Source organism: Littorina saxatilis, linkage group LG17, assembly GCF_037325665.1.
Source record: "Littorina saxatilis isolate snail1 linkage group LG17, US_GU_Lsax_2.0, whole genome shotgun sequence".
In the NCBI taxonomy this organism is placed as follows: domain Eukaryota; kingdom Metazoa; phylum Mollusca; class Gastropoda; order Littorinimorpha; family Littorinidae; genus Littorina; species Littorina saxatilis.
The window spans coordinates 29,800,222-29,823,040 of record NC_090261.1 but is presented as its reverse complement, the minus strand read 5'-3'; the positions used below and the strand labels follow the sequence as shown (position 1 = coordinate 29,823,040).

The 22,819-nt window shown below is 42.4% G+C and overlaps 2 protein-coding genes across 3 annotated transcripts in view; one reads left to right on the top strand and one right to left on the bottom strand.

The window, feature by feature from the left end:
- The first annotated feature begins 2,587 nt into the window (after nt 1-2,587).
- On the top strand, nt 2,588-10,384 carry LOC138952949 (uncharacterized). Its single transcript, XM_070324705.1, has 2 exons — nt 2,588-2,684; nt 5,378-10,384. The coding sequence occupies exons 1-2, from the start codon at nt 2,654-2,656 to the stop codon at nt 8,845-8,847; spliced, it is 3,501 nt and encodes a 1,166-aa protein (XP_070180806.1). The 5' UTR covers nt 2,588-2,653; the 3' UTR covers nt 8,848-10,384.
- A 2,660-nt stretch (nt 10,385-13,044) lies between these two features.
- LOC138952952 (coiled-coil domain-containing protein 175-like) overlaps nt 13,045-22,819 on the bottom strand; it is a 30,785-nt gene continuing 21,010 nt past the window's right edge. Inside the window, exons 20-26 of one of the 2 annotated variants that reach the window (XM_070324710.1) lie at nt 21,714-21,866; nt 21,013-21,115; nt 20,505-20,548; nt 18,797-18,959; nt 17,155-17,173; nt 14,420-14,643; nt 13,045-13,770 (exon numbers count right to left, since the gene is read on the bottom strand). In XM_070324710.1, coding sequence (XP_070180811.1) covers nt 13,760-13,770; nt 14,420-14,643; nt 17,155-17,173; nt 18,797-18,959; nt 20,505-20,548; nt 21,013-21,115; nt 21,714-21,866 — 717 coding nt within the window. In that variant the 3' untranslated portion in view covers nt 13,045-13,759. The remainder of the gene's footprint in view (nt 13,771-14,419; nt 14,644-17,154; nt 17,174-18,796; nt 18,960-20,504; nt 20,549-21,012; nt 21,116-21,713; nt 21,867-22,819) is intronic. The other variant, XM_070324709.1, reaches the window with a different exon arrangement.

The following is a 22,819-nucleotide window of genomic DNA, read 5'->3' as shown; positions in this document are numbered from 1 at the left end:
CGTTACGAATCACTGATCATGATCAGTCAAGTCAGCGCCTCGTATGGGTCATCCATGGCCAGTCATTGAGTCCAGCAATCCCTGACAAGAGGGAACGCACTTTCTTGTGTTACTCTTTCCCAGACGGTTGTTGTGCGCAGAGCGCCGGGTTCATGCCGCCTTGGAACCATACTGACTCCCAGGCACATAACACATAACAGGCACACGACACTGATTCAGCCACGGTGTCTGTGTGTCGGCCGTGTGTATGTGTGTGTGTGTGTTGGGGTGGGGGGGTAGGTGAGGGGAGGGGGGGGGACTACGCAGGCTCCGTCTTGCGTTTTTTTACTGAGCTCATCAGTCTCCCATCCCGCCCATCCCCATCGAATGTGATGCGTCTGTCGCACATGCATTGACTGTCGGATCTTTCATATATTAAAGATTTAAAAAAGGTTTAAGGCACAATGTCTTGCCTTACAACCTGCCCTTCAATACAACATGATCGAAGGGCGCCGTGAGAGACACACACACTGACATACTGACATATATACTATGTGTGTTGGTTCCGTTTGTTTTTTATCACGTGACTTGTATGCTTGTGTATGTGTTTTGCCAAGCGCTTTGAGCTACACATGTACTTACGTGACTTGCGCCATGGAAAAGTTATCTCTTATTATTGTCATCATTATTATTATGATATTGCAGCGATTTCAGATAATTTATATTCACGAAGATTACGAGTATAATGAAGTGACTAAGAGTGTATGTGTGTGTGTGTGTGTGTGTGTGTGTGTGTGTGTGTGTGTGTGTGTGTGTGTGTGTGTCACTGTGTGTGTGTGTGTGTGTGTGTGTGTGTGTGTGCGTGTGTGTGTGTGTGTGTGCGTGTATGTGTGCTTGTGTATGTGTGTCAGCGCGTGTGTGTGTGTGTGTGTGTGTGTGTGTGTGTATGTGTGTGTGTCTGTGTGTGTTGGTGAGGGTGTGTATGTCAGTGTGTGTGTGCCGCGTGTGTGCTTGTATATATAGGACCAGATCCATATCATGTTGTAACAGGATTCAACCATGATTACTGTATATATATATGGCATCAGATTACTCTTGTCTACACAATTCAGCTTTTAGGGCACTCCAGTTCTACAAAAAGTGATGATTGACATTAAACTGAGAGGGGATTTCCTCTAAAAGGTCCGTCATGTTTAAATTAATCCTAGACTGTTTCAAATGAAGAAACAATTGGCAAAAGCAGTGTTGGTGCTTTTCTTTGGCAACGTTGCCGAAATGCCAATGGAAGCTCAGTTGCGCTAATTTTAGAACTTATAGGCTGCTAATATCAGTAACCTCCCCCCCCCCCCCCCCCGGGGGGGCAATTTTCCACCCATGGCGGGGGGGGGGGGGAGCTGTCCGGGGGGCAATTGTCATAGGAAGGCAATTGTCCGGGGGGCAGTTGTCGCCGGGGGGGGGGGGGGGGGGTTGGGGGGAGGAATTGTCGGGGAGGCAATTGTCCAGGGGGCAATTAGCCTGCTACCGTTGCAATTAGGGACATTAACTGTACAAAAACACAGGAATCGTTTCGTCACACCCGTTAAATAAAAAACGCTCGCGCTGGACCCGAGTACTCTTCAGACTGGCTCGCTCAATAAATATATGTTTGGAATGTCTGTGGTGTGAATGTTGGTTTCTGACCAGAAATGCAGATCTATCTCTGGCCGATTCATAGATTCAACCTACAAACTGCGACCTCATCTGTGATCAGATGGGCAAGCAATGCGTGAAATCTTTTATTCTAAAGCCTTATGGCTCGTTTCGACAAGCATTAAACGGATGAAATTAACCACATGCAGTTTATTCTTCAGAAAAATGCACACACAAAAATGGGTTGGGTTCGGTGATTTGTACATAAACGTCTTCCTCGCGATAGATTCGCTGATTATTTTGTCTTATGAAGCCGTCATCAACACGAACACAATGATTGCAGAAGCAAACTCTGTACCTACACGACCGAGACACAAGACTGATTATTTCACAGCTGCAATGTGAATAGAGAACAAAGACGTTTTGGGTAAGCTTACTCACGTCAGGTCTTCACTGACAAGCTAGGAACAGACGGAAAATTCCGAACAAAAGTAAATGACGTCAAAGTCTCTTTCGCTTTGCGTGTAACTTTGTCATGACGTATTTTTGTGTGACTCGTTCGGCTGTTCTCTCAGCTCAATGGCTGCGTGTTGCCCCGCCGGTGTGAACTCCTCCTACGGCCAAGTCGTTTTTGTGGTTTATTTCGCATTTAGGTCCCAGGTAACATTATCAGTGAAGTTTTAATACGATCAATCGGACCTATTATCAAGTTAGTGTATCAACTTTTGAACGAACTGCGCCCAATAAGCTGTTAAGTAGAGAAAGACACACAGACACACACACAGACACACGATTAAAGTCTGCTGAGCCCTAGTACTAGCGTACTCGGGGATAAAGCATTTTCTCTCAGTTCTCGTCTGAAAGCAAGGGGCCGTTTCAAAGTATGTCGTGTCAATCAACACGTTACTGTTTGAAACTCTCTAAAAGCGTAGTGCTTTTGGCATGCTCCGGCTGCTCTCCTCAATATTTACACCGCCATTGCGAATGAAGCCCCTTCTGGTAACAGCTGGGTGTAGTGATTCATGAAACATTACTGTTTGTCAAAATGAACGTTCAAGGCTCTACGACTGACACAGGTATGAATTACGCTTAATTATTATTACTGTAACCATCATTATTAGTGGACTCACCTGCACTGATAAGCTTACATTCTCTGCAAGACTAATGTGCTCTAAAGGCTTTCACGCGAAAAATGTTGGTCAAAAGAAGTCAATAGAAAGGTAACATAGGCCTACTGCTCGGGCATTTTTTAGCTTTAAGTACGTGATGTATCTGGTCCAAATAGGTCAATTGTTATCATTTATGGCTCTTGAATATTCTGTGCTGTTTTGTGAAGAACGGTATCTCTGCTATATTAAATACGCATTAAAAGAGCGTATATTGGCAGCCTTCCTCTAGAATGTGTTCTCAGAGGAGGTCACTTTCTGCAAAAATGCAAGACAAAGAAAAAGGGGCCGGTTTGTTATAAAAAATAAAAATAAAGGCTTTTTTTTGTAAACCTCAAATGAAAATAATGATTATTACAGTTTTGATTCGTTATCAACAATAGTGTTAATGCCATGACGTCATTGTGTACACTAATTTCAAGCTTAGTTTAGATGCAGTTTTCACCTTGATGAAACATGATATATGAGGAGGGGGGTTGGCGCGGGGTAGGGGCCGGGCCTGGGACGGGGGTGCAATGCAGGTATTTCTCTGGCGCAGTACTAGTTCCAACGGTCGGGTTCTGAAATACAAGCACTACCAAAGTAAAAGGAATTGTGTAATCTGATCTCCGTCAAGTAAAAGGTGTCAATTGTACTAGTTTTGCAGTTCTTTGAATCATACGTTGTAGGTATTCGATTGATAAACAGTTAGCCACCCCTTTAGTTTTATTTTAGGACAGTGTGCGTGTTATGTGTGTGTTTATTGAAGGTAGTTCAATGTCACCGTTGCTAAAAACAAGACAGTCTAATTTTAGTACTGTGGATTTCCAAGACTCCTATTTTTAGCTTGTATGACGTGATCACTGCATTTGAAGACTGCACATTGCGTGCAGCGACACGCGTCGCTTTTCGTAATTATACCATTGATTTTTTTTTTTAACTGATGCCGGGTTGTTTCCCGGCTTGCTGGTTTACACACCACGGGGGATAACCTGTATAAAGCCGAGCGGAAGCAAAACGCCGCGCCTGACAAGTTTGAAGGCAAGCTTTGTCGGTTTTCTTGGTTTAATGTTTGATTTACGTCGGGATTTAAGGGGTTATTAGTGTGTTCAACCCGCAGCTTAAATCCATTACACATTTTCTGCACAGGTTCCTCAAGCCTTATGAACACATCTGTGCAAAGAAAAAAGGGGGTCGCTTTATCAACTTTTTTTTTACAATTGTTTTACTGGGGGTGGTCAAATATGATTTTGGGAAAAACACTGTGGTTCATAACGTGATCCTAACTGACATATTTAGCTTTACAAATGATAAATAAAACATTACTTTGTGTGGATAAATGAGTGGAGAGTATCACTTTATCATAATACGTTACTTATCATGTGCATTTTCAAAAACTTATCGAGGTTTGTCGAGGGCGTACACATTAAATTATCTGTCATTTAGCGGTAAAAACGTTATTACACAAAAAATGTCAGCTTATATCATAACCAAATTTAAACACAGCTAAGTTCACTATATGCTGTTACAATACCTAAGAAAAAAAATAAGGTGTTACCTTATTGCCTACTCCACAAATATCCCCGCCCCATCCCCACCCCCATATCTTGACTGACAAAAATGATGAACAAATTCATTATTTTGGGAGCCCAGTAGGCCAGTTGGTGGAGCTTTGGACTTGTGATCCATGTGTTTGAGTCCGGGGGAAGGGGTGTGGGTCGGAACATTTGGGTGAGAGAGAGAGAGAGAGAGAGAGAGAGAGAGAGAGAGAGAGAGAGAGAGAGAGAGAGAGAGAGAGAGAGAGAGAGAGAGAGAGAGAGAGAGAGATTGAACTTTATTTTACAAGGATAGGATTTAAGGCTAGGCCTTTTATTTTAGAGAGACTCGGAGATCGAGAGAGAAAGAGTTTTCATGATTGTTTTGATTAAAAAAAAAATCCTAAAAACCAGAGACTATGTTTCTGATCAAAACAAATTATGAATCTGCTGTATCATTCGCGCTTGCCGGAAAGTTCGGCGTACGACTATCTCCTCTTATCTACTGGCTCGGAAGATTTATTCTACTCCCCAAGTAGCACTTCTTTGCACCTCTTCGTCACGGTCCCTTAGATTCCCGTACCCATACCAAATACGAGCTGTTCTGGCAAACTAAAGCACATTTCTACATTTGAAACTCTTCGAGCAGTCATTTCCGGCGCTCGATCGCCGACACTTTCCCCTTTGAAAGCAATTTACGGCAGAATACCAACCGATCTGTGACATTTTTTTGCATCGGGAAACAAATCTAGTCATCGCTGAATCACTGTCTTACCTTAAATCCCGACGTAAATCAAACAATTCCAAGAAAACTGACAAAACATCCCTTCAATCGTGTCAGGCGCGGCAAAACAGCTACGTTTCTCTTCCCCAGAAGTTACTTTTTAACGATGATCTGTCATGGTTGAGCGGACCATTTTCGTCAACTGCAGTTTATTAATTCAACGTATCATAAATATGGTACATTTTTGTGCCTAACTTTTCGCCAGGGTTTAGGTACGAGTACCCTTTGGCCTGCCTGAAAAGATTTCAGCCTGGAAAAATGGTAGTATACTCCTCACAGCTCCAAATGTGATGTCATTTTTTCAGCATCTTTACGCGTAATGACAGCAGCGCAGCAACTGGAGGCCTTCCAGGCGCAACTAGATGAATTCCCTCACACCTTTCACCTACAGGATATGGATCAACTGAGAAGAGACAAGCTTGAGCGTCTTGAGATTGGCCTCCAGTCAGCGCTGTTGGTTGGCTATAAGACAGGACTGGAGACCGCACGAGGCAGAAACTTTTTGGCCTACACCCTTCACCGACTTGGGCGCGACGAAGACTCCCTGAAAGAACTTGACAAGGTCTTGAGCTTGGTTGGCCAGCAGGACAATCTCGTTAGCTTGGCCAACAAAGCGGTGATCATGTGGGTTTGTGGCGACCGCCCTGGAGCTCAGGACATAGCTGAGTCTTTATATGCGATCAGGAAAACCAGCACAGATTTTCCTTACCTTGTCACTAAGGCACAAGCCGAACTAGCGTTCAGTTACACGCGCCTTGGTCCAGATTTCTTTCCTCTTGCCATAGCTACGTTTTCTGAAGTCATCCCCAAAGCGCAGGGATCTGAAAAATGGTTGTGGCAGTTCGGACTGGCTATGACAAAAAGGCGCTCAATTCGAGCAAGTCCGGAATCATCGTTAATGGAATCACGTAGCGGCGTTTCTGAGCGCTTAGAACTGCTGGACCAGTTCTTAGAAATAGCCAAATATAGTGACTCAGATAATTTAAAGGCCAAGGTGTTTTCCGAGGTTGCCTTATTACTCAATTCGTTTAAGTCCACTTCGAAAGAAGACGACCTTCCCATGACTCCTGTGGAAGCTTGCGAAAAAGCTCTTGAGCTTGACGAAAAGGACAATTCAGTTCTGTGCAAATGTGGACAAATATTTCGCTACGTAAGGCAAACAGAAAGGTCCTGTGAGGTCTTGAAAAATGCACTCGGCATCCGGCCTTCAGCAAGAGGGTACCACCAGTTAGGGTCGACCTTCAAAGCCCTAGCTACGCAAGAAAAATACAAAGACCGTAAGGTGACGTCTCCACGATCCCCAACTTGCAGCACAGACGACAACAAATTGGATATAAAGTCTGCGGATGATGACCATCACACTCAAAGTATGGGTGACAGTACCAAGGCATGCGGCCCTGGTTACAAAAGCAGTGGAAACGGACGTTCAATTCCGACCATTAATACTACTGAAAAATCCCCCACATGTTTTGATACTTGTAAAAACACTGTCTCGGATGTCATAATGCATGCGGGGCTTCAACTCACTGGAAGTAAAAGTACAAGATTAGCTGCCAGTGAAAGTGACGACTCAGGTTTTGCTAGTGCAGAAAGTGGAAGTCGGGTTTTTCCTTTAAAAGAAGCAACCGGAGATTTGAGATTTGACAGTGAAGAAAACAATGATCCAAGATTTGCCATTGATCGAAACCAAAGTTCACTACTTGCAGATGAAATAAAGACCTGTACAGGATCTTCTTCCCAAGAAAGCCAAGATGCAAACCTTGCAACTGATGAAAACAGAGCCAAGGTCTTTGTCGGTGAACAGAACAAAGGTCCACGTCTTGCCAGTGAAGGTGACAAAGGCCTAGGTCATGCCAGTGAAAAGGACAAAGGTCTAGGTCATGTCAGTGAAGAGGAAGACGGTCTACGTCTTGCTTATGAAGAGGACACAGGCCAAGGTCATACCAGTGAAGAGAGCAAAGGTCTAGGTCTTGCCACCAGTCAAGGGGACAAAGGCAAAGGTCATGCCAGTGAAGAGGACACAGGCCAAGGTCATGCCAGTGAAGAGAGCAAAGGTCTAGGTCTTGACAGTCACGAGGATAAAACCAAAGGTCATGCCAGTGAAAAGAACAAAGAACAAGGACTCGCAAGTGAAGAGAACGAAGGCCCATGTCTTTCCAGTAAAGAGAACAAAGGACAAGGTGTTGTTAGTGAAGAGAGCAAGAGTCTAGGTCTTGCCGGTGTAGAAAACAAAGGTCCAGGTCACAGAAAAAGTCTTGCTGTTGTTAGTGAAGAAAGTGGAGACCCAATGCTGGCCAGAAAGGAAAACAAGGAAATACAGTCTCTCAGTAATGAAAACGATGGGCTAAAGTTTGACACTAATGAAAGCAGATGTCCATGGCTGAGCCCAAACAAAGAAGTCAGGGCACTTCAGAAGGCTGTCAAGTCTCCGCCCAAGGGAACGACGACATTCACCAGAGAAGACAAGTTTGTCCAACAAACGTTGTACTACCTTGAGTTGTCTGTGAAATTCAGCAAAAACGCAAATACAAGAGCAATGTACGACCTAGCACTCATGCACAAAAGCCTTGGCGAGTTAGACCAATCAAGGAAATATTTGCAACTGATGTTGAGCAAAGAGCAAATCTTGCTTCCCCTAGAAAGAATCAACGTTTATGAGCAGATTGGCTTAGTTGCCGGAGAGATGGCAGAAAGTAAAAGTGATCCAGGGGCAAAGTATAAACTTAACCAGGAAAGCCATTCGATGCTGATGATGGCGTTGAAAATTGCTTCACGGACATTCTCTGCATCTTCCAAACTTCAGATTAAAGAAATTTGGCAGTCATTTACCACCCTGCTTGCAGCAGTTGTGAAGTCTGACAATGACAAAAGTAAGAAAATGCGCGAAGAGGCCACGCTCCTGCAGCTGGTCAAGCATTACAAACCATCCCTGGCTCTACTCCAGGAACTTGAGCAAATGGATCCGAAGCAAATCGATGACCCAGAACACCTCAGGCTCTTCGTGGAAGTCTATGTGGGCACCGGGGATTTTCAGGCAGCCTCAACTTGCCTGGACCTTATGAAGTGCACCTTGCAAAGTGCAAAAACTTTACAGCTGTTTGAGGACAAGCACTATGTGGTGAAGGTTTTTGTGCGGGCAGCCCGTCAGGCTTTGCTCGAAGAATTGCCAAGTGCCAAGGGGCATTTCGGGTCTGCCTTCAAAGATGCCATACCAATAGCATCCGAAAAGTCGAGCAGCTCCAAAGGCACAGATGCTCCGAATCCAGACAACAAAACCACTTGGAAAAAACCCTGGGACATTATGATCCTTCATGAAGATTCGGGGGACACACGAACCATGGCCATGGCACTGACAAAAATATTCAGCGATGTCTACGGGTTGAGAGTCCCAATCATGGACAGAGATTTGCCACCAAACAGACTGGAACTGGAAGGCATTTTGGACATGATGGAACAAAGCACTCTGGTAGTGATTCCTGCTGGGACCCAGGTCTCCGATCTGAGGCAGCACTGCATCAGCCATAGTGCGCTCCGTTCACCAGCTTCAGTGGTGACCTTACTTGCAGACGGTGAGCATGTCCCGAAGTTGCTACGGACAAGAGATCATCGTGCAGTGAGGTGCCCCAAAGAGCTGCTTGGTGTCACCCTGGGAGACTCTGGAACTTGCCAGCAGCATGATGTTGACTTGCTGTGCACATTTTTCTGCTCTCTCATAAACATCGAGCAAGACTTTGATCATGATGGAGAGTCGGGTGCATACGTTCCTCTTGTTTAGCCTTGGACAGTAGAGGTGTAGCTCCTGTAGCAACAGATATCGGACAGTAGGCATTCTCTGCTTCTATCATGTTGCTCAAACGGCTCGTTCTAAAAATAAAGTAGCATCCGTATGAAGTTCAAAGTACAATGTTGAGTGCAGTCACTGCTGGAAGAAAGCACAATACAGTGGAACCCCCTTTAAGGGCCTCCACAAATCTGGGATAATCACGTCTTATGAAAGGAGGGAGTCTTAAAATGGAGGTAAATGTACAGAGGTAAAGAAAGTCTGGGCGGGGATGTAGCTCAGTCGGTAGCGCGCTGGATTTGTATCCAGTTGGCCGCTGTCAGCGTGAGTTCGTCCCCACGTTCGGCGAGAGATTTATTTCTCAGAGTCAACTTTGTGTGCAGACTCTCCTCGGTGTCCGAACACCCCAGTGTGTACACGCAAGCACAAGACCATTCAAATGCGCACGAAAAAGATCCTGTAATCCATGTCAGAGTTTGGTGGGTTATAGAAACACGAAAATACCCAGCATGCTTCCTCCGAAAACGGCGTATGGCTGCCTAAATGGCGGGGTAAAAAACGGTCATACACGTAAAATCCCACTCGGGAGTTTCAGCCGACGAACGCAGAAGAAGAAGAAGAACAGAAAGTCTGAGCAGAAAACCAGGTCTTAAAAGGGAGGGAGTCTTAATTTGGGGGGGTCTTGAAAAGGGGGTTCCACCGTTTACTATGCATTCACACCGCTTCTAACATTTCATTTACATATTACATTACCTACCTTGTACAATGATACATGTGATAACATGACACCTTTGGGACTAGCTAAAACTGTCCCAACACCACAGGTGTCCTTTCGTGACGGCTACACTCTCCTCAGGTCAATAAACTCCAATATAAATGTCCTATTGTTGGGAGGTGTCCTCTCACTAGAGCTTCGTACGGCAGGTAATACGGTGAAACCCTCCCCCCCTTTTTTAAGACCCCTCAAATAAAGACACCTTCCCCTCCCCTTTGACCTTACTTTTTAACATTTTCTGTTCATAATCTCTGTAAATCTACCATCATTTTAAGACTACCTCTTTTTTAAGACCTGGTTTTCTCAGATGTTTTTGTTCTTCAAAGGAGGGCCATCTCCATTGTACCGTAGGAAAAAAAGAAGTAAAATGCTCCTTGGCATTCACACAGGCAACTTTGAACCATGAGATACAGGGTGTCTCACAAAACTTTTAACCCATTCAAACAGCTTTATTTCATGAACCAATCAACATATTTACAAAAACTAAACTGAAATGGAAAGCTGAGATGTTAACAATTCTGAAAAACAACATGCCTACAATGTAATACTACATCCACAGTAGTAATACAGCAGTTCATAAAACATGCTCCAGATAGCCACCGTTGCGCTGGAGGCATATTTGAGCACGGCGAGCGAAGTTGTCAATGACCCGAACACATTCTTCCTTTGGGATGGCCCTGATCTTCTGGGTGATGGCTTGTTTTAGTTCAGGGATGGTCTGAGGCATTAAAATTGACAAAATTATGCAAGGTTATATGGGTTAAAAGAGAACGTTGCTGCAGTTAGGGACTCCGTTGGGGCTATCTGAAGGACAATGTGTACCAGAATAATCCTCAGACCATCCCTGAACTAAAACAAGCCATCACCCAGAAGATCAGGGCCATCCCAAAGGAAGAATGTGTTCGGGTCATTGACAACTTCGCTCGCCGTGCTCAAATATGCCTCCAGCGCAACGGTGGCTATCTGGAGCATGTTTTATGAACTGCTGTATTACTACTGTGGATGTAGTATTACATTGTAGACATGTTGTTTTTCAGAATTGTTAACATCTCAGCTTTCCATTTCAGTTTAGTTTTTGTAAATATGTTGATTGGTTCATGAAATAAAGCTGTTTGAATGGGTTAAAAGTTTTGTGAGACACATGTTTTATGAACTGCTGTATTACTACTGTGGATGTAGTATTACATTGTAGGCATGTTGTTTTTCAGAATTGTTAACATCTCAGCTTTCCATTTCAGTTTAGTTTTTGTAAATATGTTGATTGGTTCATGAAATAAAGCTGTTTGAATGGGTTAAAAGTTTTGAAGGTATGAAGGTTTTCTCCATGCAGAAACAACTAACAGGGTTTTTTCCCCTTTGAACCTGCAGAAAAGTGTTGTGTAAATATTGGTAGAAGTGTAACTGCAGAGGAGTTGGGATGTAAGGCCAAGAAAATAAAATGTTTGTTTTCAATGAAAAGCCCAAGAAAATTAGGGTCGTTTTTATATGGCAATACCATAGAGACAAATAATCGTCGAAAATAAATTAATGTTTGACCAGTTGTATAGGTGCATTGCATCCAGCAAACGGTTTGGGTGATTATTAATTTACCTTGTATACATGTTTATTGACTCTATGAGGTATGTTTATTTAATGTTATTATCCGATTCAGAATGAATTTCTAATGTGGACGACGTGTGTGTGTGTGTGAGTGTGTGTTTAATTTTTTATGTTGTTAGTCTTATTCTGTTTTTGATGTTGTTGCTTTTATATGTATGTATTTTGGGTGGGTTTTTTCCTCCTTCCTTAATTCCCCTTCTACAGATCCCCGTATCGTCCGCCAATCAGATATTGTATTGCTTTTTAAGAGCACGTGTATAAGCTTTGCTTGTTGTGCTCCATTTATTAAATTGATTTGTGACAGGGTGATCCAACTGTCACCAGTAAATTAGAGTTAAGCTATTGTCATGGTCCAGTTTAGTATTTAATTGTTGCCAATGCATTTGTGTTTTGTGTCTATTCATTATTCTTTAACTTAAAGTACGAATATACACTAGCCGTATCCATTTTAGAACAGCTGCAGGCAATTAACAGTCACGCTTTGGGTGGAGCAATTTTCTTAATGGATGGAGCACTGCCACTTGTGTCTGAGGCAGGCTATGCTATGCTACCTTGGTTTTTCTGTCCCCAGAACTGGCGTCTCTTTGGGACATGACGTGATTATATGCTAGGAAGTGAGGCAGGCAAGCCTGTCTGCAGGGGTGGTATTATGCAATGTGACGCTTGACTGCCCTCCAGTTTGGGGAAATGTGCAGACGGTATCCTTTGATACTGATAAGGCATCAAAGAAGCCTGTCAGCAGCTAGCTGGGCTGGGAGGTTCTTTTCTATTTACCCCCCCCCCCCCCCCCCCCCCCCCCCCCGCCTTCTTGTCTTTAACCAAGGAAACGTGGTATCATCTTGGAATGTTGTGTTAGTAATGGTTACTAAGATTTTAATTGGATGCCAGTTTTCCAAGCAAAATTCTGATTTGAGTTTGCACATGCTATGTGAAAGAGAGAACTTTGAGAGCCACGCACAGGAGAGAGAGGCAGTTTTTGTTGTTGTGATATCCAAACACTGAGAAGATCTAGTTCTTTGTGCTTTGTTTTGTGCCACCCGGCTTCAGATCGGGTTGGCAAAGATGAGGAGGGAAGAAACACAGAAAAATGTATGCCATGCCAGTATTTTCTGCTTTTGTCACATCTGTTGTGGGCGGAATGGAGTGTAAGACTTGAGTGTCTTTGTGTGTATGTCCGCAAGTGATAGTTCAGAGAGAGTCTTTAACACATCATAATCAGCTCATCAACATCATAATCGAGAATTATTCCATCAAGTATCAAACCTACCACACCTTGGCTGAATGATCTGTTTTTTGAACCTGCTACAGATTGTATGCAGCATTGTTATCTGTAATTTTCTGAATAAATTGTTTGAACTAAAATATGGGTCAGGTTAAATTGGTTCATTTTTTCTTCTGATTGAAGTTTATCAATTATTTACAGAGGCGCATATGTGACTAATTATTGACCAGAAATCATGCAAGCTGTGTTCCCAGGATGTCGGAGAAGAGTACCTTTACTTGTACAATGTAACAGTCTGCAAAATGGAGTTTTGTCATTGTTAATTTTGTTTCGGTCAGGGAATCAGAAACATTGACTTTTTGTGGCCCGAAATGTATATTTCCTTGTACGAAACAACTTATTGAACTTGGTTGTCAGATGCCAATATTTAACTGTATTGTTAGAAAAACTGGTGTGATCATTTTTTACACACACACACACACACACACACACACACACACACACACACACACACACAATACACATTTTTTATACACACACTCACAGAGAGGCAATAGATGCAAGGTGTTTACAATGACACATACACACACACTAGTCACACTTCTTTTTCTTTACTTCATTGGAATGTACAAAGATTACGTCAGCAGTGACCATTATCACAGACATTTATAGAAAACAAAATTGTAAAAAAACAATAACAAAACTTGAGAAAAAAAGATTTGGACGGAATTACTTTTAGCTTCATTAATGTACCTAGAATTTAACGAAACAAAACACATCAAAAGACCAAAACACTTCAATTCTGTTCTTAATAAATAAATGCATTATGACACATAAATGAATGTACAAAATGCATGTACTTTTGTACTGTTCATAGTCTTCGGACACTGTCTTCCTCCACTGTTATGCATTGGAAAATTGTATATTGTTCACAGTTGTTTTTTAAGTTTGGCTTGAAAATTACACTGTCTTTTTTCTTGAGTGAAAAAAACCATGCATGCTTAATAAAAAAGCATGGTGTCATTAAAAACAAATGTAAAAAGCAATCATTAGCTTGTTACTTTGTGGTGCGAGCTAATACTGTGACTATGGGTTGGGTGTATGGAAAGTGCCTTGGGGGATCGGGAGGGAGAGGAGGGAATGGGGGTGGAGGGGAGGGGATGGGATTCACCACTTATCTCATCACCATACTATAAATTAAACTGAGTAATTATTTCCTTGTCATGGTAGTATCTGCAAAGGTAGTGGATTTTGTAGGGCTGTGCTTTCCTCGTCCGTGGGGAGACTTGAGCACTGAGCGTGGCGTCATATCATTGCTGTACTGTAACACATAACACAATCATCAGAGAAGAGTCCCAACTTTGTTAAATCTAAACAAGGAAAATATATGGTTACTGCTGTATTGTATGGCATGCACAATAATGAAAGAAAAGTCGAATTTTTTTGTGAGGCAACAAGGAAAACATATGATCACTACTGTCTTGTAATACATGCATGATTACCAGGGGAAAATCAGACGTTTTTGCAAGCTGAAAATGTAACATATCTGCATTCATAAATGGTATCAGCATGTTAAATAACCAAAGTGCATCATGCAGGTGATTTAAACTATTGGTGGAATGTGGTCATGGATGAGAACAGTTTCACCTAAAAACTGGCATGAAATAAGACAAAGACTGAAATACAGAGACACACATGCAACCTCACACTTTCTTGAGCTCACTTACTATCACTTACTCACTCACACACACCCCCCCCCCCCCCCCCCCCCCCCCCCCCCCCCCGTGCACATGGATACACAAACACAAATAGTACAACACCCACGCACACCCAGCCAGCCAGACACACCCAGCGAGCCAGACACACAATCACACACAGACACACACCCCACCCACACACACACAAAGGTACACATCCCACCCACACACACAAAGGCACACACCCACACACTCACACAGTCACATGCTTACTTCTGACTGGCGACTTCGAGAGGTTCCGAGCCGAGAGTTGAGAGTGCTCCTTGGTGCAAGGGGTTGGCGTACGCTTCGGGGACTGGGACTGCTTATGCCGGCCGTCATCGTCAGAGTGGCTGCCGTGTCGGGGCTCCCTAGACTTCTGTCGTTCTCGTGATTGGCTCCGGCTACGGCTTCCATGACTTTGCCAGGACTTAGACTTCCCTCCGAGGGCTTGGACTCTGTGAAGAGCAGAGCAAAGTGAACTTAATGTTCTTCATGTAAGTAGTAACGTGTTGCCCATGTCAGGACATTGCAGTTCATTTACATAAAAACTTATCTGTTAATCCAAACAATGATATAATTACTGTGATGTTCTTAACTACACTTTAACATGGAATGTATGTATGTATGTATGTATGTATGTATGTATGTATGTAGGTATGTAGGTATGTATGTAGGTATGTATGCATGTGTGTTGGTGTGTCGGTGTGTCAAGTGTGCAAGTAAAAAGGGTATTGTAGTTGCACATATATTACTTTAGATATTTTTTTGTTATCATGGGTTTTATAAATTTTCTTCTCTTCTTCTTTTATAATTATTAATTAATGACCTATATGTGCTGATGACCAATTTAATTTCCTTTGTTGGATCAATAAAATGTTATGAGTTATGAGTTATGAGTTATGTGTTAGTACCTGGAGATAGGACTCACCTGCCTCAAATTTGGCATTGTAAATACATGTATATATTTTATATATAAATAATCTCAATTTACATTTTTCAAAGCAAAGGTAGTAAATGAAATGTCTTATATCATCACATCAACATTCTTTAAAAAAAGAAAAAAGAAAAAAGGACTTAATCTATTCCAGCAAAAAGGAAACTGACAGAAAATTTGAACTCAAAAACGCCTATGTTCACAATATGTTATATATTGGTCAATTCTTCGCACTACAAATCACATAGATCTTTCCTTAGCATCAAATTTCTACTTCAGCAAAATCTACCTTAAAAGCACTGACTGAAACCACAGAAGCACCTGACTAACAATTCAGCAGCATTGCTTCAAGAAACATAAACAAATTCAAGGTACGAGAAAAAATAAAGAAACGAAAAATGATTTCAAGCAACAAGAAAATAAATCAAAGGATTCTAATGTTCCTTTGAAACTGTCAAAGAGTCCTTCCCCTTTCCCTCCAGAAGGTAATGTCTACAGGTGCATGGTTTTTACATTTAGTCAAGTTTTGACTAAATGTTTTAACATCGAGGGGGGAATCGAGACGAGGGTCGTGGTGTATGTGTATGTGTGTGTGTGTGTGCGTGCGTGTAGAGCGATTCAGACCAAACTACTGGACCGATCTTTATGAAATTTGACATGGAAGTTCCTGGGTATGATATCCCCATACGTTTTTTTCATTTTTTTGATAGATGTCTTTGATGACGTCATATCCGGCTTTTCGTGAAATTTGAGGCGGCACGGTCACGCCCTCATTTTTCAACCAAATTGGTTGAAATTTTGGTCAAGTAATCTTCGACGAAGCCCGGACTTCGGTATTGCATTTCAGCGTGGTGGCTTAAAAATTAATTGATGACTTTGGTCATTAAAAATCTGAAAATTGTAAAAAAAAAATTTCTTTTATAAAACGATCCAAATTTACGTTCATCTTCTTCTCCATCATTTGCTGATTCCAAAAACATATAAATATGTTATATTTGAATTAAAAACAAGCTCTGAAAATTAAAAATATAAAAATTATTTTCAAAATTAAATTGTCGAAATCAATTTAAAAACACTTTCATCTTATTCCTTGTCGGTTCCTGATTCCAAAAACATATAGATATATGTTTGGATTAAAAACACGCTCAGAAAGTTAAAACGAAGAGAGGTACAGAAAAGCGTGCTATCCTTCTAAGCGCAACTACTACCCCGCTCTTCTTGTCAATTTCACTGCCTTTGCCATGAGCGGTGGACTGACGATGCTACGGGTATACGGTCTTGCTGCGTTGCATTGCGTTCAGTTTCATTCTGTGAGTTCGACAGCTACTTGACTAAATGTTGTATTTTCGCCTTACGCGACTTGTTTCTTTTCCATTGGAGGAAGGAGAAAGATTGAGAGAGAGACAGAGATCGAGAAAGAGAGAGAGAGAGAGACAGGCAGAAACAGAGACAGAGAGAGACGGAGAGAGCGATATTTGAATGTTATCAGTCATGCATTTGACTACAAAGAAATTAAAGGTGCTACATGTAGTAACTGAGTTGATTAATATTCTATAGAACATGTTTTAATTAGGTGTTCTAATTGTCAATCTTGTGATTCTAAAATGAAGTCAATATCATAATTGCAGATGGGAGCATGTTATTGTTAACAGCAAACATAACAAATTTCAAGAGCCCTCAGATGTTGCAAAACTAATGTTGTTTTTTCAAACAAATTCTACAGCCCGGCATTGATGAAAAAGAATGAAATCTTCATTCGACCTGCACATTTTACAGCTAACATTAACATACAAAATGGTCAACAAAAGATTTCAAAATGGGGTCAGGAATTACAACATAATGCAATGCATGCAAACAGCATCACATTTACTGTTATTTTTGTTGCAAACCTGTGAATCTACAAGTTTGCAACAGAATCTAGACTGCAATTAAAACAGTGGATACTGCAGCAACTAAAAGTACAAGCAAAGGAAGAAGCTGTTAGTGACGTAGCCATTGACAAGGTAAGTAGATGAGATATGTTCATATGTACCTGACTTTGTTCTTTGACCCTGCAGATAAGATGTGCAATAAATGAAAATATCAAACTGAACCCACACCATCGACCCAAACAGGAGGCAGTTCAGTACAATGTTTATTAGAAACATCTTATGTTGTAAATTATGGTGCAAAAACTGCAGTCACCAAACCACACACCAGACAATCAAACTGAAACACATTAGCACTTGTTGGTATTTCCAGCTTTTAAATCACCATAATTATGTAGAAACAATTTATCATGATTCAAATACTGCATGAGTACTCAGTCCCTCAGTTACCTGCGGACAATAGAAAACAGAGCCAGAAAATACGGTTTAAGTCCAAGAAAAGAATTCAGTGAAACCGCGCAGTACGTGGCTGGATGCGACAGTGAATAAGATCTGAGTTTACAATATATCTGTAGGCATTATAAAAAACGGTAAATTATGCAAGCAGTTCAAGCATTAGTCTGCAAGCTTGAAAACCTTTACCACGACACATGATTTTGCTCCTTGTAAATAATTCAAAAAAGTTTATTAGAAATGTACAAAACATGACGTAAGCCCAAGAATACTGTGAATTTCACTCTTCGATGCCCATCCCCATTACTCATTTAAGTCTTAAAAGCCCCACAAGCATTGCATTTCATCACAGCGAAGGAGCTGCATTATTTTGCAACTTTACAGTGAAAGATTAACCGTATCGATGAAATAATACCAATGAAAAATAAATAAATAATGCCAGCACTGTCACTTGAAATCAAAGCCATCACAGCCATCACAGCCTGTAACTGATATCAATGAGTTTTCAAGCGTAAGTTGCAAATAAGCCAATCCAGTCATTAATACCTGCTATTCAGACTTGGTCGTGTGACAGACGTTTTCTTCCACACGAGATTACGTTGATTGTCTAACGAAGCCGTGAGGCTGAGTTAGACATAAGCTAATCGAGTGTGGAAGAAAACTCTGTCACAGGATCAAGTCGGAATAGCATTTATGTCTCACAGCTTCAACAGAGGAGAGAACAAACACGTTTTGCGTACTCAAGCTTGACAAACCTAAACACAGGAGCAGCCATTGTGGAGAGATCTACTTTTTGACGAAAGTGAACGAACAACTATGAATGAGGTCTCGGTATATGTGAATGACGTCACAGTCATCATCACAGTCTGTATCTTTTGAAGCATCGCATTTTCAGGATCTTTGTCATCTATGTTCAGAACTCTGTCGATCCCTCTAGTTTCAGACTAATTACAGGCCTCCTGAGCGAGCCACTTTCCAAGGGCAGCTAAATTCGCGTATGGAAACAGTACTGTCGTCAGGGATGCCGTTTTCAGTATTCTCAGCGTTGAAGAAATTGTAAAGAGAAGAAACGATAACAGCAAGAGAAATAAAAGTCGTGTGTGCATTTTGGGGCTTTTGGAGGGACGATTTCCAGTTTGAATCCGTTCTTGCCATGCTCCAAAGCGTGTAACATACAATCTTGCACACGTTTGCTTTAGTAGTTGCAAAGAAGGATTAAAGCGTGTGACATCTTCTGTTGGTATGTTTTAACAGTGTGCAGCACCACCGCACCCCTTCATCACCAAACATCTTGCTCAACCTGATATGTGCTCAACAATAAACCAACACATCACATAAATTCTGAATTCTCACCAGCAGGCCGGCGGGTAGAGATGGTGTCTAGAACACCACCAAGCGTACTGAGCTCTTCTTTCAGTCGTTCTGTGATCATGTCGATCTTGTTCTCTCGCTTTTCCGTGCGGCTCAAGAGACGACCAAACGCCTCTGCGGTTGCCTTGTCCCTTGAGGCAAAGAACTGGCAGAAAAAGAAAGTTAAGCGTGAGAAAACTGCAGGTGCATGTATTTTTGCTCGATTATTAGTTTATAATTATGTTCTGAAGTTGTTGGAGTTTTTTTGTTCTGGTTTATTGATACATGTATTCCCATAATAAAGTGAAAATCCCCCCATTAGCCCATACCCAACTGTGCTTATTTAGTATCGACAGTGCCATATACATCTGTGGCTATTTTTTGGGTCAAAATTTACAGTCAAACTAAAAATCTTTCAAAAGAAAGAACAAACCTAAACGATGACAGAAGAAAAGATAAAATGGCAATAGAAAGCAAAGGAAAGAAAGCAATACAGTAGAACCCCCTGTTTACGACTTTGGAAAAACCTTGAAAATTAGGTCGTAAAAAGGGGGGGTCTTAAAAGGTTTTTTTTAGATTTTGGCCGGTCGGTCATGAATTTGGTTGCAGTGTATGTACTGTCATGTTTACACACAAACACACAGTTGCAGTTTACTGTCATATTAAAACACACACACACACACACAAACACATCACAGCAGAACAACTTGAACTCAAATTTCAAAGAAAATTTACTCATGGCGTAATGCTCGCTCCCCGCTGAGTGAAGCACATTTGACATTGTGGCGCAACCAGTAAAATCCGAATGTCCTAACTCGATAGAAAGCATAACGACTTTTCTCCCGAATCATCTTTCCGCTCATATGAATGATTCGTCGCCTTGCATCGCTAAACTTGACCACGATCGTTGAGGTCTTCGTACAGGCTCCTCTCTTTGCGTACTTTCGCTTCGCTATCCTTCTCACCATCTAGATAACACCGAGTCCTTATTATCCTTGACGACACAAAGGATTTTCGTATTCCCGACTCCCAAGGAAGTCGCCGCGGATTGCCACTTCGCTCGATTAGCGATTACTTTATTAGCTCTCTACTCAAGAGTCGGCGCTTTTCTTTTTCTTTCGCGAAACTTCGTTTGTCAACAAGACAGTCGTCGTGACAAGATAGCGTGCAGAAAAAACCCGGATGTATCAGGATCTCGCGCGCGCGAGATTTCGTTTTTATTTCTTCTCGCGATACTTGGAGGAGCGAGAGCCGCCATGTTGTGTTTTCGTCTGCTCGAAATATGCGCAAAAGTCGTAAATCATCCCAAAAAGCTCGGTCGTAAGTCGCGTTTTGGGTCATTATCCTTGACGATACACAGGATTTGCGTCTTCCCGACTCCTAAGGAAGTCGCCGCGGATTCTATCGTGCGCGAGAGTTAGTTTTTTTTTCGTCTCGCGATAGTTCGAGGAGCAAGAGCCGCCATGTATTGTTTTCGTCTGCTCGACTACAAATGCGCGAAAGTCGTAATTCATCCCCAAAAGCTCGGTCGTAAGTCGCGTTTTGGGGTGAGTCGTTCACTGGGGGTTCATTATATAGTAGAATGCATCCGTGGTAGCAAAATCGGTCGTAAAAAGGGGGTGATCGTAAACAGGGGGGTCGCTAAGGGGAAGTTCTACTGTATGCATAATTATCTTTAAAATAGAAAAATAATGAAAGATAAGATATTCACCTCCTGCATCATATTATCTGCCTCCCACTTCTTCATCAACTCATCTGAAAAACAAAGAAAAAAATTCAGGAAAAATAAGTGCATTATTCACGTAAATTCTCACTTTTTAATTTTAATTATTTGATCTGTGCACACAAATTTTAAACTATTCATGCATTCGATATACTGCACACACATATGCACACACACATGCACACACGCACACACATGCACGCACACACACATGCACACACATGCACGCACACACACACGCACACACACACAAACACACACAAACACACACACACACAGGCACGCATGCACACACATACACACTGACACACACACAAAAACACACACACACATTCACAAGCACACACACAGAGGCACACACGCACGCACACACACACATACACAAACACACACACTGACACACACACAAACACACACACAAACACACGCAGGCACACACATGCACACGCTACACACACATGCGCTTACAAACACACACAGCCACAAAAGTACACACGTTTTTGCATGGTAAGATCAGCCTGTAGCTTCTCCTTAATGCGCTCATTCATGGCCATTTCCTTCTCCAGTTCGGCAAGCTCTGCTTCCAGCTTCTTGCATGACTATGCACAAAGACGAGTTAAATACTCAATAAATGAACACACTTGCTTGCAAAGTCATCTGTCACTCGCTCCAATCAACTTCAAAATTTGTTTCCCTACAAAACGCATACATACCAAGACAAACCAAATAGAATGAGATAGCATCTACACTTAGTAAGCTCTGTCACTGCAGCGTATATTTCACTGACTTCATACATGATCATTAGTTTTTCTTTAGGTTCAACACCCTACCATCATTCATTCAATTCATTCATCCATACCCCCTCCCCCCCCTTCACGTTCCCCTGATTCTAATGCGACTTCACTTCCTGAAACTTGTGGTTTTCTTCCATGACGGCCCTCAGCTTGCATCCTGCGGTCAGGATTTCCTGTTCTATTATCTGTGTTGAGGATCCAAGATACCACCCCAAGCCTCCCCTCCCCCCTCCACAATCCATCCATCACCCCCTCTCCCCCTCAACCTTACTTTCTCAAACTTGTGCTTTTCTTCTATGACGGCCCTCACCTCTCCTGTTCAATCTCCTGTGTGTTGAGGATCCCTGATACCACCCCTCTAACCCTCCCCCCCCCTCCCTCCCTCATTCTCAATCAACCTCACCTCATCAAACTTTTGGTTTTCTTCCATGACGGCCCTCAGCTTGCATCCTGCGGTGAGGATCTCCTGTTCCATCTCCTGAGTGGAGGATCCCTGTGTCTGGAGCTGCCCCATCAGCTGCTGTCTCTTGTCCTTCAGCTCCTTACGCAGCGCCACCTGATGGTTGGGGGAAAGAGATTGCTTGGTGTTAGTGTACGTGTTGTACTGAGTGTTGTGTGCAAAGGAATAGACGTGCTCTGTGGCTGGTAGCAAAGGTCTGTTTTGAGGCCTCTGTGTGTGTGTGTGAGTCTGTCTGTCTGTCTGTCTGTCTGTCTGTTTGTGTATGTGTGTGTGTGTGTGTGTGTGTGTGTGTGTGTGTGTGTGTGTGTGTGTGTGTGTGTGTGTGTGTGTGTGTGTGTGTGTGTGTGCACGTGCACGTGCATGTCCATCTTTTTGTCTGTGAATCAATCAATCAATCAATGACGCTTATATCGCGCATATTCCGTGGGTACAGTTCTAGGCGCTCTGCAGTGATGCCGTGTGAGATGAAATTTTATACGGCCAGTAGAATGTATGATTGTGTCTGTGTGAGAGCGAGAGAGACAGACAGAAAGAGATAGACAGGGAGAGAGAGAGAGAGAGAGAGAGAGAGAGAGAGAATGAGAAAGAGAGAGAGAGAGAGAGAGGGAGAGAGAGAAAAATAGATAGACAGACAGAGACAGAGAAGTGCAACACACAGAGAAACAATCAAAGAAAGAAAGAAACAAGACATGAGGTATATGCATAGAAGTTATTTTAGCTGTGGTCGTTGCAGGCCACAAAAACAATACATCACCACCACCAAAAGGACTGGGTGGCCGAGTGGTAAACGCACTTGCCTCGGAAGCGAGAGGTTGCGAGTTCGACCCTGGGTCAGGGCGTTAGCAATTTTCTCCCCCCTTTCCTAACCCAGGCGGTGGGTTCAAGTGCTAGTCTTTCGGATGAGACGAAAAACCGAGGTCCCTTCGTGTACACTACATTGGGGTGTGCACGTTAAAGATCCCACTATTGACAAAAGGGTCTTTCCTGGCAAAATTGTATGGGCATAGATACAAATGTCCACCAAATACCCGTGTGACTTGGAATAATAG